This window comes from Aquila chrysaetos, chromosome 9 (genome assembly GCF_900496995.4).
Source record: "Aquila chrysaetos chrysaetos chromosome 9, bAquChr1.4, whole genome shotgun sequence".
Lineage (NCBI taxonomy): Eukaryota > Metazoa > Chordata > Aves > Accipitriformes > Accipitridae > Aquila > Aquila chrysaetos.
In genome coordinates, this window is record NC_044012.1 from 31,575,987 (window position 1) to 31,591,986 (window position 16,000).

The 16,000-nt window shown below is 48.3% G+C and overlaps 1 protein-coding gene across 2 annotated transcripts; it reads right to left on the reverse strand.

Moving 5' to 3' along the window:
• Positions 1 to 842: 842 nt before the first annotated feature.
• On the reverse strand, positions 843 to 15,222 carry TMEM120B (transmembrane protein 120B). Of its 2 annotated transcripts, XM_030025848.2 has the most exons (12): positions 15,064 to 15,222; positions 10,628 to 10,746; positions 9,543 to 9,659; positions 8,707 to 8,766; positions 8,044 to 8,139; positions 6,892 to 6,981; positions 4,723 to 4,788; positions 3,698 to 3,759; positions 3,368 to 3,460; positions 2,879 to 2,943; positions 2,620 to 2,688; positions 843 to 1,654 (listed from the first exon to the last, which is right to left on the reverse strand). In XM_030025848.2, exons 1-12 carry the CDS (start codon positions 15,130 to 15,132, stop codon positions 1,541 to 1,543), a joined length of 1,020 nt encoding a protein of 339 aa, XP_029881708.1. In that variant the 5' UTR covers positions 15,133 to 15,222; the 3' UTR covers positions 843 to 1,540. The 2 variants fall into 2 exon arrangements, with proteins under 2 accessions (XP_029881708.1, XP_029881709.1); XM_030025849.2 differs by lacking the exon at positions 2,620 to 2,688.
• Between the last annotated feature and the right edge of the window lie 778 nt (positions 15,223 to 16,000).

Below are 16,000 nucleotides of genomic sequence, written 5' to 3' on the forward strand. Positions count from 1 at the left end.
AGAACTCAAGTTACTCACCATGTGCAGAGCTCCCCACCCCTGGAGAACCAGGTCCACTGCTCAGATCCAGCAGGTTCCAGCATCGGTCTCAAAATAAAACAATTTACATTTCATAAATGGAGAGTTCAAAGGATTAAAAAAACCTCACAGGGTGTGCAAAAGTTAGCAAGATACAGCCCAGCTAGTGTCAAAGTTGTTCAAAATATGCAAATTGCAATTTATTCTTCATGCCCACAGGACAGTGACACTGTAAAGGTAATTTTGCTAGCCTCGCATCAACAGAAGAACTGATGAAACCATTTCAAGTCTGTAGTGCATATATATTTGTTCATGAGCATGCTTACTGGGAGAAGGGCATCATTTTCAGATCACTCTGCCAAAGCGTATGCCCAATGTGGCCTTTGTGCTAGCTCAAAGGAAGCCTTCACCTTTGGGAAAGATGCTGCCTAAAGCAGCTCACAATACTGCAGCTGGCCTTGGGAGGTACAGCTGTTACAGCACCCAAAACAAGCTTATTGGAATGAGTTAAGTTTAAGTTCAAGCAGCACAAGGAGTTAAGCAGGACGGCAGTCAGTATTTGTCCTCTGCCATCCTCCTGAATGAGTGTTTACATTCTCTTAATTACTGGTACAAGTGCAGCATCTAAAGAAAGTATTTAATATTTCTGTTGAGCCTGTCCTCCCCTTTCGAGAACAGCACTGGGAACAAACAGTACTGAAAACAGAAACCGAAGTGCAACTGCACTTACTGCCACTGATCAAGGCTATTTTAAGGAAAAATGGTGTCTCGAAAAACCAACCCGAAGGGCAGTGTATTTGTTATTAAAAAGAGGCTGAAGCAGCTGCATATTGAATGGTTTATTTTAGGTCTTTTCCAGGCCTGGACAGATGACCTGGTCTCCCTGGAAGAGGGCTAGCAGACTTCCCTGCCATTTAAAAACTGCTTTTGCTCGCTTGTTTTTGTTTTCAAAAGCGGATTTCTTTAAATAGCTTTTTAAAAGTGTATATAGCAGCAGTATGGTACAAAGATGGGCTTTTTTTTTTTTTCACAGTACACACAGGTTAGTATTGCCACTGAAAATATGCCTTCAACAAATGCCTTTAAAACAGCATTCAGTCTGTATGACTGATCAACCTGGAGTGTTCATAAACCTTTGCAAATCCAATACCCAGAATTTAAATAATAAAAATGCAAAGTGTTAAATATCATTCCAGAATTGGAATTACAGTAGATCCCACATTCCCCCAATGCTGGCACTTCACCGGGCAGGTGTATGCTGCTCTATATACAGAAAAAAAACCCCAAAAGCAAACACGTTTTGTATTAAATGTACATAAATAGCAGGACTGCGGACTGGAGAGCCATGCTTGCATTAATACTGAGTCTGTGCTGGCAGAGTCCATATCGTTCGCCAAACACGGGGACAGACGAGTCCTTCCGAGCCCATCCATCGTGTTGCTGGGGTTTAGCAGGATCCATCCCAAACCCAGCACCTGCTGCGGGCAGGGGGATGGCAGCCAACACACCAGGGACAGGGGGTTCACAGCTTCTTCATTTTGTCTTTGTTTTTCTGGAGTTTAGTGTGCACCACTTTGAGAGTAGTGAGGAAGTTACCGAGGAAGAGCAGCAGAAACGTGAAAGCCAAAACAAAAACCTGAGGGGAGAAGAAGGGGAAAAAAGGGTGAGAGCTGAGGGTACCACTTTGGCCACATGTAAGTGAACTCTGGTGCAGCTTAGTTGACAAGTCTAGGGATCTGTCAGCACGGAGATCCGAGGAGAGAAGATTGTAGCCAAATACACATCCATGCATCCAGCTGTGTGGGTTAACAGGAAGTATATTTTTATCATGATTATTTAAGTAGCATTTACTACTTTTTAATATTACAACACAGGTTATATGCAACACCGCTGACTCTACCAGACAGTAAAATCAAATCATTAAGTCCAATCTAATGGATTAACATTACACTACAAGCACGTGCACTGAACAGCAGTGGCACAGGTGTCAGGGAATGACCCGTTTCTGCGGGAAGGTGTGTTCCTCCTGAACAAAGTGAGCACACAAGTTACAGCAAGATCTGACCAAAATAAAGACCATCACAGTAAATGCACCACTGCACATGTGACGTGGTCCAATCTGGATCTACAGGAGCAACTGTATAGCTGGAAAGGGACAGACGTGTTTGATGGGTGACAGGAACTGAGAAAACAAGTGGAAGGATCCCTAGAAGTGGGGCAGTAAAGCAGATAATATGTTTTTAAAGTGATCCACTGTCATCATATTTTTGTATGTGTAACTCATGGATCATCCATAAAGAACCACCAGCAACTCAACAGCCATTGCTATTAAATGCCCATATACACAAACAATATGGAGAGATTTTTACCCACATGTATTTTCTTCCCCTACATGCTCTGCCTTTCAGTTTGTGTGGTCACCCGTGGGTGCAAACTTCCCTATGGTAACTCACATTTATTTTGAGTTCTCTTGTATAGGCTCTGTGCCACATCATCCTGAGATATTTAGATGGGGTCAGATACCCAAGTGTCTTTAAGGATGTGGTTAAACACCCCCTCTTCTCCTGCTCCATGCTTTTTCTGAGCAGAACCAACACCCACCTGCCATTCTTTGCAATCCTTATGCCTCGACAATCCAAAAAGCGTGACTGCATTATATAGCTGCCAGAACTACAAAGGAAAAAAAAAAACAAACAAAAAACAAAACCACAATTTCTTTACTAGCAAAAAAAAAAAACCCTTAGAAACATTTGCCATGGGTGCGTGTGATCCAAAGCACCTTTTTATGGTGCTGCAACCGCAGCGGCAGACCCACCCAGGCCCTGCACCGCAGACGGGGGAACGGGATTGCCCAACTTACGTGCCCAAAGAACAAGAAGGGAAGGAGAAACGTCAGCCCCCGCCACATCCAGGACTGAAATCCTTCTGGAAAAGGTTAACAGAAGAGACAGAGAGTGAGCACAGAAGAGCCAGGACCGGAGCTGCAGCCCTCCCCACCCAGACCGCCCCATAAGGGCTATTCTCATCCAACTCCGCAATAACCAACCAATTTAAAATATATACCTGAAGGTGTGGTAATGGGAGGAGGATGAAGATGGGGATGACCAAAACCTCCATCTTAACCTTCTCAAGAGCTGACGGAGACCAGAGCCCTCTGCTCCCGAGCCACAGGACCCAGGGAGGGGGATAAAAGCCTCACTCCCCTTCCTGCCTCAGGATATAGGCAGCAAGGCAGGGGGGTGGCAGCTCTGCAAAGCTCGCTCTCGGAAGACCACGCAGCCCTCTCCCTATCACTGCATCTAAAACCTGTGCAAAAACTTTGCAAAGAAAGTATTGCAGAAAACCTCACCTACTGTAAGGTCCAAGTGGTTTCTCTCCCCCAAAGCACGGAGTCTATAAAGGCACCCCCTTTGATAATAATACTGTAGGAACTGAACGCAACCTGGAGAAGGAGAGATAAAACATCATTGCATTGGCTATTCAGAAGTATGATAAACATATCAAACTATTTTAATAATGTTTAATCCAACAGCATTCAATTATTGTTTATATTTGTATGCTATCTTTATATTCCTACAGTTTAATACTCTAGTATTTACGAAGCAGAAGTGTTTTCTTCTAAGCACATACCATACAAAACTATTTTACCCCATGAATTAGCAAGGTAAGATATACTCACTCTGAAATATTGAAAATGCTAAAAATTGACTGCGAAACATTTGATACATGAGTCCATCTGGCCTGAAAGCAAAATATAAAGGAGGTCAATTTGTTTGATAAAAAGCATACGATGCAGTGTGCTATTCTCCTTCACTGCCAAGCCAGATCCCATTAGCAAACGAAGCAAGCAGCTGGTACCCAGCCTGCTCCACCCCATCGGGAGCCCAGAGAGGGTGCTACAGCTGCACATCACAACTCTGGCATGTAGGAAACGCTCTCATCAATTAGATTTCCCTTCTTCAACACGTATAAATGCTGCCCCCTTTTATTCATTTGCTTATCGCTGTCTTCTCTAGGCAGCGATCAAAGCCGTTCAGCAGCGTCTGCATCAAGAATCCAAGTGGTGGAGCAGGGGGTGGTTGTGCTCCTTATCCTAAGGGTAGTTCAGGATACACAGAGGACAGGGGACCTTGTGCTCCAGCCATGATGTTGTCCCCTTACAGATTTAGGAGCAGAAACATTTGTTGTTTTAAAACAATTTTTAATTATTAACTAATCAGTTCATGCCAAAGTTGAGACACTTTGCACAGGCACCGTACGCGGGGTGCATTGCTTTGTTGTTTGACCAACACCACCACCCATGGGAAGGTAACTTGCATTTTTGGCTTTATACTCTGTAATCTGGGTTCAGTAAAGGCACCAAACAGATTAATTTTGTGGTGTCCTCCCTCTAAAGCAAAGTGCTGCTTGTTTGCTTAGTTACAGAGACAGAAATTGAAAGACTTGCAGAGATTTTGCTACCATCAGCACAACTACAGCTTAGGGTTTGGGTTTCTTTCTTTCTTTTTTTGAAATCAGCAATGTAAATACAAACTTGCAGTGTTGTATTTATCATTGAAAACACCTGTAATATCAGACAAATATTAAGTCTGATGCTTCGCCATGTGGCCACAGCTTCGTGGTCACGCTGGATTTAAATGCTCAGATGATGCAAACACCATGAAACAGGCTTGAAGCACCTTGAGGAGGCGAGAGCAGACTCACCACGTTAACATTACTCCAGACAGGAATGTGGAGACATAGTGATGAGACACCCACCAGCCTTTGATCCTGAACAGAAAAAACGTAGCAGTTAGACAAGAAACACGGACTTTAGCATTGTAAGTCTGGCTTTACAGACAAAAAAAATTACCCTGACTTGGGGGAGGAGGAAGGACAGGGAACAAAATAGATGGCCCAACTCAAGCAAAGGGGTGATGTGGAGCACTGCCCTGGCAATATGGCTTAGCTGGGGGCAAGAATCCACCACTGCAAGAGGGAGGCTCAGGACCAGGGCACATCTCGTGTGCTCCCACGAGCTCTCCAGCACAGCAAGAAGCAGCAGTCCCTGCAGCACGAGGCACCGCGGTGACTAATGATGCACAACTTTCAGCCCACACACCCTTTTTTTTTTCTGTGCCATACAAATAAGTGACATTTCCAAGTCCTTCCTGTGAGGTGGCTGTTTCTTTCAGACACGAAAGCTGCAGAAAGCTCAGAAAATTACAGTAAAGTGAGCAAAAGATGTGGCAAGGCAGAATCAAGAAGTGAAGAGCTGCCCCAAGGATGGCACTGCTTTGGAAACTAAGCCAACACGATGGCTTAATTTGGGGTGTTTCCAATCAAAGATGTGTGACCTCTAACACAAGACAGCACCCAAGGTGCTGTGACCAACCTCTGCAGATACAGCAAGCCCAGGCTCAGCTGTTTCTCTGCTGGCCTCAGGCAAGCAACTTTACGTCCCCACGCTTTGTTTTTTCCTCTTTGTCTCTAGCCCCACAGCAATCCCCCTCCTCCTCTCTGGAAAGCACCCCAAAACAAGACATCATGCCTGCAGCAGCCCTGGGGACAGCCATGCTTGCAGAAGAGATTGCTTCAGCCCTGCTGCCCACAGTCAGTGCTGGACACTGTGTCCTCAAGCAGCTCCCAGAAATCAGCCCATTTTTAAGATTTTGCCCCTGGACAAAGGAGGAAGGGCCTGATTTTCCTGCTGCACATGCCACACTGGTGCCTGCCTCCAGGCACAAACCCCCTCTTGCATCAGGAGTGGAGACCACAAGCATCCAGCCAGCAATGTCAAGACAAAACTCCCAGAAGTGCTTCCTCCCGTCCCCATTTCGAGGAGATCATGGAAGCAACTGGCTTCAGAGAGGGAACTGACTGGCTGGAACAAGGAGCTGTGAGCTGCTCCCAGCTGATCATTAGATAATGCTACTTAATTAGGACAACACTGACTCCTGCCACTAACACAAGTGCTGGTCCACCCCTGTACAAGCACCACTACAAGGGAGTGTGCAAGTTCTCTGAGCAGCACGCAGAGCAAGAATGAATGTGGGAAGCTGGGCTAACGTGATGCTGCCTGCCCGAAAGGTGCCAAACGAGACAAGTTAGAAGCCCAATTAATTAACGGTACAGGGAGCTGCAAATGTCGCAGCAGCAGCAGGCAGTCACCCAGCAGCAAACTGACATGCATGGGAAGAGACGTGGCGATTGCTGCAGTTTCCCCACACTAGCCTATCCGGATGATGAAAATCAGGGACATGCAGTCATCAGGTTATTGCTAAAATCTGACACCAGACTCCAGGTTGCACACAAGTGCAAACTCAGGCAACTTCTCGACCCAGACCCAAGGGAGTTACTCCAGAAGTGATTCACCAGCAGGACCTCACCACCCTGCCTTAGGATATCCCTACTAAGGGTGCCATAAAGAAACGAGGACTTGCAGTAAGGATCATCTTGCAGTTAACTTCTCCCAGGGTTTTACTTGTGTTCCCAGCTCTTTATACAATTATCCCCTAACCGCCAACTTTCCCTTGATATGACTGTAATGTAGTCACACACTCCATGAGATGTGGCAGTGACCAAAAACATGTACACACTTACACCCCAGACCGCATCTACAACTAACCCATAGCTACGAAAAATATCCAACACTTCGAACCAAGAGCTTATGGACTTTTAGGAATTGCACATTATCCTCCCTCCCCAAACCTGAGGTGGCCACATCTGCCCTCGAAAGCGGCCAGGGAGGGGGACGGAGACAAGAGACCCTGCAGAGAGGCATCAGCATCTTGGATTTGCTGGGCTTCAGTGCCAAGCTGAATGCCCTTTTATTGCACATTTTTCTTTTAAGGACATTTCATCCTTTAAATAGTTTTTCAGGTGGCACAGTACCTTGATCCATTGCTAATGAGAATGCTTTCCCGTATCGTCAGCGTGCAGTAATACCACACTAACAGAAAGTTAAACACTTCATCTGTCACCCTGTTAAACAGAAAAAACACACAGTAAAAAAAAAAAAATCCTGTTAATTATAAAGACACATTCAAAAAACCCCTATTTTTCCTCCCTCCCCTTGGGCAAATGAAAACGTGCCCAAGTGAGGCTACAGACACAAAGCCCCAGTCCTGAACATCTCTAACCCACATGCAGAGCTGCACACATCGACAGCACCATCAGGCTCAGAGTCCTTTCCTCTGGGAAGTGCCCTGTGATATAACACTGCAGATCTTGAGCTGATAAGCAGGTATGCAGAGATGACATTAATTCCTTCTGAAGGAGAGAAAGCACCATGGAAGCAGCGGATCATCCAATTTAGAGTGGCATTTCCAGGCTAATTCAATGAGGAGATTCCATGAGATCTATATAAATCCAATCAACTAAAAGAGCAGAAGAGCATCACACTCGGGGGGGGACACACACACACCTTTATTTTGCCATTTGCAAACCCCTGAAGCCAAAGATATTCGGGGCAGCCTCTGTGTATGGCAGCACTGTTCTTCGGTATGATCCTGCATTCACCCCAGACCCAGAGAGACCTCAATGGAAGTGTCTGGCTCCAACACCTTCCTGTTTTTTAAGCAAAACTGAATAGTGGAAGCTTGTTGGTGCTCAGATACTTTATCGTGACCTAGAGATAACATTTCAGGTCTCATCATTTCATGCAAATCCTCCCTTGTTGTGTTTGCAACCCCAGAGCTCCAGCACGGTACCAGCCCCTGCCTGGGACAAGCCGTGAGCAAAATCAACTGCTCGTTCCCAAGCACAGCGCGACTCCAGAAAAACGACAGATCAGGAAACATGATGTTGGACTTCTCTTAGTTACAAGAGCCTCCGAAAAAAGTTAAACAAGGAAAAGCAAGTAGCAAAAATACAGGGCCTGCCAGTGTTGAAGAAGAGGTGCAAAAGTTATCCTGCTGTCCAACTACACAAAGCCTAAACATTGCCAGAGCCTGTCTCACCGTCCTTAACAGAAGAGAACAGTTAGTTCAAACCCAGCACGTTTTTATTCAAAATACTTGACTAAAAGTAAAAATGCAGGCTTACCTGTAGTGGAGAACAAACCTGCAGGCAACAGCCCCAAGTAACAAGATTATCGTCAGATAAAGTTTGAACTTCTCATACTCGTCCTTGTAGGCAAACCTGGAAGGGAAGAGCCACCGTTTACGGACACACATGGGTGTTTTACCGGAACGTGGCTTCACTTTTTTTTCAAACCAGACACAAATCCACATGCCAAGCCCAGAGACAGAAGTTTTGCTTGAAACATTTAGAAAACCAGCAGACAGAGGTGAAAAGCAGCATTCTGCCTGCATGGCCATTATACTGCAAGACAACAGCTTAAGTCCGTAAGAACTGTTTTCTGGGTTGGAATGACAGGATTTAAAAAAAAAAAAAAAAAAAATGTCCATTTTCTGGAGCACTGTATGCCTAGAAGTCACAATACCATTTATCACTGCAACCCTCCACTCCCCCTCCCCCAATTAAGGCAACAGGCTGGGCCGGGCTTAAAAGCAAGTGATGGACAGAATCCATTGGAGCTACATGAAGCATTAGCTTGGCCCCGTGTCACGGTCCAACTTGCTCACCCTTGACATTTCATCTTTTATCAGATCTAAGAGAAACCCATTCTCATCTCTGGACTTTAGTCCATCTCCACAGCTGGCCCCGGAGAAACCCAAATTCACACGTGTGGAAACATTCACTTACTTTGCCTGGTTACTCAGGAGAGTTACGTTCACATTTCCCAGCACCAGATTTAAGTACAAGCTGGAAGACAAAAAAACAAGAGCAGACCCAAGTAAGTCATTTTATTTGAACGCTGCAGGATGACCCAGATCAGAGCTGAAGAGACCAGCGTATCTGCCAAAGCCACATTTGCTGTAGGTTTTAATTAAGGCAAACTGGAGAGAGAGACTACAGAAGAGGATTTAAATGTGGAAAGATTGGTCATCATTTCCAAGAAGTTAGAGAAAAGGTTTATTTTCCTGGTCCCTTTTCTGCACTACAGTCTAAGGGCGAGATATGTAGTATGCACTGTCCAAAACCAAAAATAACAAGGAGAAATTGGAAGAAAAGTTTCTGATAGAAACTTCCAAGGGGCTGCAGCATCACACAGCCCTTGACAACTCAAAGAAATATGTCCTAGCAACCCCACTTGGAGCAAAGTAAAAATTTTAAGTCGGTTATAAGCACTATTTAAAAAAAAAGTGAGAAAATTCCTATGCTGATTTAGTCTTTAAAAAATTAGCACAGTGTGGAAAAACATCAGTGTGAAACAGTGAATTGCATGACTTCTCGCCAATGCAGGGTTACTTTTATTTTAACAAAAACCCCTGTACTGCCTACATGCAGTACATTTACATACACTTCCAGCTAATGAATTCTGTGTACAACTGACACAGCAGCTCAGCAAGAGATTTATGACTAATCCAGTTTTACATGTATTTGTTCAACATGCACATTATCCTCCGGGAACAACACCGCTGCGAACACTTGAAAAATCAGCTTTCCCGGAGCACACGCCTCCCCAGCAAAGCACGTACCCGTTCTTCTTTGGCAAGTAGGCTTCCATGTCAAAGAAGGCATTTTGCCTCTCCTTGATCTGGGTGCTGATCTCCTGAATGAGAGCAAACTCTTCAGGACTTGCTTTGGGCTTGCACCTGCAAGAACACAGAAACAAGATATTCCTGTTTATGTTTTTACCTCCTTTTTATTTAAAGGAAAATAACGTTATCATAAAATCCATGCTGCTAAAAAGCTAACTGCATGAGCTGATGCCATTGCGCACTTCACTCCTGTATTTGTGCAGCACCATTTGGCTTAGCCATGATTTTATTTCAGTGCCTGGTTTATGTCCTTGTAAGCTATTTCAACCAAATGGTTTATAAATCAGCCTCTTTCTTCATCTCAGCTCAGTGACAGGATTGCGTGCTTCTTCCCTAGCAGAGCACTTAGGGAATATTGTGGTTTTTTGCAGGAACTCCTTCCACTTTAGGAACTTTGTGCGCAGTTTCAGGCCCTGGCCTTGCAGAGGCTGCAGCTCATCAGGCATGAAATATTTCAGGATGTAACAAAACACACAGCTGATGATTTATTGACAAACTGAGGTTTTACCAATTAATGTAAAACAGAGAGCAGTGCACAGTGGCATTAACAACCCGTGGTGTTGGAGGTGGTGTATTCAGACCTGCACACAAGGAATTTAGCCTGTGGCTCCCGGGGATCAGCCAAGCAGCCAGAGACAGTTCCCTCCTGTAAATCTACCCGGGAGCAAGTTACACCTTCAGGTTCAAGGATTGACGCACAGCTTACGGAGCAAAGCTTTGGTCACCTAGCAAAACACACGGACCAAAAGCTGCACAGTCCTGCAGCGTATGGCACATACTGCAAGGATGCAAACCCACACAGGCTCCCTCAGAGATCTTTATTTACAGGACTTCATCTCTCACAGGGTTACAAACATTTTACCTGGCTGTGATAGATGGAGGTGACTCAAGAATAATACGGAGCAAAATTACAACAGCAACACAGATTGCATATTAAAATGCTAAAAATCTAAACATTTCAGCCCTTTGGGAAAGAGGAAGATCCTATCCCTGCCTCCTCCACCCTCCAGGTCTCCCATTACCGTTGCAGGCTGTGCTTCAGATCCCTTAGTGTCTTCTTCTGCCGGTGTATGGAGCTGCTGCAGGCTGTCTGCAAGCTGGTGACTTCTTCCAGTTTCTGCCTGTAAACTTTGTGTGTTTCCTGCAGGAGAAGAGGAGATGATAGGTAGGAAGAGCCCTTCTAGGTTACACATTGCATTTGGTCCTCACCTCTGAAGGAAGCAAGCAAACCCCTGGTTTCTTGGGAGCCAACAGGCACCCCTGTGAACAACCAAGGAGGGGGCGATGCCAAACCAGCACAGATATAACATGGCTTAAATGGACACTAATGAAACCCTTGCAAAAGGAAGAGCATCCTCTCTATGTTCGTCTCATTTCCTCTTTCTAAGGAGCTTTCTCACTCAGGAGCTCCTCCTTCCCATTTCACTCTGTAACAAAGCCCCTAATCCTCTGTGTGATCCCAATCTGTCCCCATCAAACGGGTGGCTAAATCTCAGAGCAGGAACTCTGATTTCCCAGCCAGATTAATTCTGGGGAAAAAAGAAGAAATATGAGGACCCGGGGTGGGGGGGAAGACACAAAACCAGCCACAAATCCGTGTCTGGGGGTTTAGATGTCTCCTGGCCACCACTGCCATCTTGACCCCATGTATGTTCAAGCAACCTACTGACTCTGGTTTAAGAGCTTAACCCATCCCCTCCCTGGGATGCTAAGGCATTAGATGCTCTTAGAGAGGAACTTCTTTATCACAGCTCATTGATCCTCTGAAGCCCCCAATTAGTGTTTGACTGGCCGTAACAAGGACGCGCTAATCAACTGCAAGCCCACTGAGAGGTGCCTCTGCTCTCACACCCTTCCCTCTGCATGGGAATAAACATGCTCTGCTTTTCCGCCCTTTGCAGTGATTTCACCACCTTCCCAAGTGCAGGGAGACCTCAGGAAGGGCTAACTAGACCCCAAGCAATGCCCACAGGGCAAATTTTAAGATCTATAAAAACTTGGAAAACGGAGTTTGCAGAGTTAGTGCCAAATGAAGGCACGGGTTAAATGGCTATTTGCACGGCTGCTTTATCTACCGGCACATCAACAACCACAGAAAATTACCACCAGTTTTCCCAAAGCATAAACATGGTGGTAAAACCATACAAAACAAATCTTTGCTCTCCTCCTTGTTGGGGCCTGCCTGTTAGCTGTTCATTATTTACAGCAGCAATGCAAAACAAGCTCTGGTATCCGATTTAAAAACCTTAATAACCAAACTAACCATGTCCAGGCACCGCAGCTCTCATCCTTTCAGGATGGGTTTGGCTTTGCTTAGCATGGGCAGGACTTTGGGGCTCACTGGATTGCACAGTAACTTCTTCTGCTTCTCTAGATGTCATGCAATAGCATCTTTAAAAAGACTGGTTCAAAGGGTGTGAGAAGCTCTTTGCCAAAATAGTGTTCAAGTATTTATTTGAAACACAAACAGGCAAGTTGAGAGCTGGTAACTCTTACCGCTATCCAAAAACATCAGGATAACGATTTCAAAATGACACTGGTATTTAGAAGAACATAACATTTGCTAGTAGTGAAGTTATTTATTCATCAAGAGAGGCGATTGCTTAAAAAGGGGACCTACTGGCAGTGCAGGGAGCTCAGCACTGCCTTTACATTAACACCTATAACCCACAGGCCAAATACCTGCATGGAGGGTCAGGTCTGGCCACAGCTCTCTCTCCGTGTAGGGAGCAACACATGCTGAAAAACAAAGGATGCGTGCACCAGGGAGAGGAGTATTTTTGCCCTGAGTTGAAGAGCTGCTGGGCACGAGTTGTCTCTGCACCTGAGTTTACAAGTTTTACAGCGCCAGGACCACAATTGCCCAGTTTGTGAAAGGAAATTGCATTGCCCAATTTGCCCGCAGACTAAGGGCAGGCAGCAGCTCAGCATGGCAGCCCCACGCTGCAACTACTTGATGTTTTGTGTAGGTACCTCGAGGTCTATTTTCCATTGCACTCACAACAGCCCTGCTTGTGGTCAGCGCTTGTTCATTTGCCGGACTCAAGCCACATTCACAGGGAGCCATCTCAGGGCTTTTTTCTAATCAAAATCTGGTTTACGTGTTCATACGCAGGGTTTAAATTAATAAGCTGTTGCAGGGCAACTTGCATTTTCTCATGTTTGTGCCCCAAAACTGCAATGCCCCACAGCGCCAAGCTTGAGGCGCTGCCCTAGCAACCCGAACAACAAAAATCTGCAGATGTGGCTGGTTAGAAGTGCTTTGCAAACCTGGATGTCCCCCAACCCCATCTCACGGCTGGTCCCCGCTGCCCCAAGGGGATGCTCAGTGCTGCTGCACGGCAGCATCAGCCCCTTTGACGCCCCTCAAGCTCCCCAAATACAAACGTAGCCCCACGTGCCCCATGCCAGCCACCCAGCATGTCAGGGGCAGGAACTATGACCAGAGTCCAAGGTCCTCCTCCACAGGAGAAGGAAGACACAGCCCCTGACCCAGAACTTACAACACACTTATAAAATACGAGACAGGGCAGGAGTGCATTGAAACAGAGATCGTTTTGCCTCACGGGGCCGGCACTGCTCTCAACACACAATCTGCCCACCACCAATTTTTTTCCCTGCTGGCATTGCACAAGAGACCCTTTCAGTGGGGTTGACCAGAATACCTTGAAAAACGCTGACAGTGAGCTCCTTCGAAATGCAAGAAGCAGTTCCCACACGGCCCCAGACCAACGTTTCCAGCCGGAGAGGAGAGTCAGGCCAGCCAAAAAGGGCGCTGAAGGGGAGTGATGCAGGCGTGGAGGGGGGTCAAGCTGCTGCCAGGAAAACCAGGCTCCTCAAGAGCAGGAGATGCTGTGAGTGTGTCCAAAAAGCCACATGCAAGGGCAAGCATGAGCAGACACCCATATTGAAGTACTTTCTTACTGAAGAGTTGGGTTTTCTATCCCAACACATCACAGTTTGACTTGAATCAAGTTTGGGAGCACAGAGCCTTCCTCCAAAGCACATTTAAGCACCACCAGCATCTCGCAGAGCTGGAGCAAGTCATGTCGTCATGACAGTGCCGTGTTCCCCTCTTCTGCAATGCTGCATTCAGATACAAACTCTGTTTGTGAGCCCTGAAGCTCTCATATAAGGGATGTTATTCCAACTTTTCACCTCTACAGTACTATCCACTGGGCAATGATACCTCATACCACCAGCAGCTGCTATCCCACCAAGAAGCGTTTCTACTTCCCTTTTATGGATGGGGAAACTGAGGCAGGGATAAGTCTGACATTTTGCTGTGGTTTAGGTCAGACTTAAGCAACGTGCTCGGCGAGAAGGCTGGTTGGCACATACAGCAAACAAGTGATCAACAAAACCATGCCAGCTGCTGCTCCCCCCCAACGCCCAACCACCACCTTTCCTTCTGTTAACAAGCGTACAATCTGAATTGACTTTTAAGACATGGAGCTAAATCTGGAAATCACACTTTTTTTTTGTGGCGCATGTTCTGTTTAACAGCCTAAAAGAGGCTAACAGCCACACAGGGCAAGAACAGCCGTTGCGTTTTAAAACTGGCTTAAAGATTTAAAGCACGTGTATAGGTGCAGCATTGATGACATACAGGGAAGGGAAGGTTTCCTGGAGGTAAAAGCATTTTGCAGAAACAGCTCTCAGCCGCTGCTCCGAGGTCTTTCTGTCCCTCCGCACACTTTTGCGAGATGGATAACCAGCACTCGAACCCCTTGTATCTCACCACGTGAAATCAGACTCCATCCAGGAGATGCTCGCAGCACAGGTGTTACTGGCATTGCTCTTTCTGCCACACTATGGGTGCGCAAACCCACCCCTTTTCCATCCCTCGGGTGCCTCATCAGACGTCCCCGGGGCACGGCCGCTCTGGGATGTCCCACGCACACGTAGCACCTGCCTGGGGGTACCGGGGCCCAGCGACGTTTCTGGGGTGCTGTGCAAGCATATGCATCAATGCACAGCGGCGCTTCGTGCGTGCCCCCCGGGTCTGCGGCGAAGGCGGCGTACACGCGTGGCCCTGTGCCCACCCGGGGCCTCTCCTGGGTGCAGCGAGGAGGGGGTGAGCCTTTCCCGCACCCCTGGAAGCATCTTGCCGAGGCTGCCCCGAGGCGGGTACCTGCCAGGGGAAGGGGTCAGCGGTGGGGATCCCCCCCCCCGGAGGGTGCGCACCCCACGCCGTCGGCCCCGCTCCTGCGAGGCGCCCTCCCAGCCTGCGGCAGCGCGGCGGGGGGAAGCAGGGAGGGCGCGGGGGGGGAAGCCCTGAGGGCGAAGCCGGCGCGGTGCCCTCGCCTCACGCAGCAAAGCGATGCAAAGCAAAGCCGGGGAAGGCAGCGCAGGGCGAGAGAAGCGGCGGAAGCGAAGCCGGGTCCACCGCGACACCCCGCAGCGCTGCACCGCACCGGCGCGGTGCCCCACACCCCCTCCCCGTCCCCCGCCTCACCTGGAGCTGCTGGAATTCCTCCTCCAGCTCCCGCCACTCGCCCCGGCACCGCTCCAGCTGCACCCTCATGGCGCGGCGCGGCGCGGCGCGGCGCGGTGCGGTGCGGTGCGGTGCGGCGGACCCGGCGGCGGGAGCTGTGCCGGCGGCGGCGCGAGCCCGCAGCCGGGCCCGGGGGGCCACGTGCGCCCCTGACGTCATCGCGCGGGGCTGGGCCCGGCGCCGTGGTGGCGCGCGCCACCCGCCGCCCCGCCCCGTCCTGTCCTCCCGTCCTGCCTGAGGCGGGGGCTTCTCCTCAGCAGCCGTCCCCGCAGCCTCTCCCGGCCCCGGTCACCCCCGTGGGGTCCCCCGCTCTTCTCCCGGGTCCCTTCGTGTTGTGGCAGCGCCTGAAGCGCCCGGTGGGGCTGAGGGTGGAGATAAAACCCTCCGTGTGGCGCCGGCGGAGCCGCCGTGCCGTGGGGACGGTCCCCTCAGAGGGACCGGCTGGCTGAGGCGACCACACACCTGGGCTGAGGCAGACCCAGCGCGGCAGCTCGCCTGGGGCCAGGGCGCGGCGGGTCGTTACTATCAGAAAGATAAAATGACGAGACGATGCCTCATCTTTTTTGTTACTATAATAATAATAACCCACTTGGCGGCAGGACTGGCAAACCGGGAGCCGGGCCTGGTGGCCTCCGGGCTGTACAAGTGCAATAGTGGGCAGCCCTGGTCCAGGTAGCTCAGGGTGAGAGTAATGTACAGGGCAGGGGGGTGATGCACAGGAGGTGCAACGGCTGTGAATGTCGGTACTGGGCTTCTTGGGATGTGGGTTTGTTGCAAAAAGGGTGGAAATGGGCAAAGTGGAAGGAAAAAGGAAGGGAAAGGAAGCAATTAAAAGGTAGAATGAGGAGGACTGAAGCTAAAGTAAAAACTTGAGTGCAATGCTGTCTTTTCACAAAGA

Bases quoted from the DNA above. Each gene is read 5' to 3' on its own strand.
- TMEM120B (XM_030025848.2), bottom strand. From the start codon at position 15,132: ATGAGGGTGCAGCTGGAGCGGTGCCGGGGCGAGTGGCGGGAGCTGGAG. The intron at 10,747-15,063 runs GTGAGGCGGGGG...CTTCTCCTGCAG, and splicing joins AGGAATTCCAGCAGCTCCAG to GAAACACACAAAGTTTACAG. The intron at 3,760-4,722 runs GTGAGTCTGCTC...TTTTGCTTTCAG, and splicing joins TCTGGAGTAATGTTAACGTG to GCCAGATGGACTCATGTATC.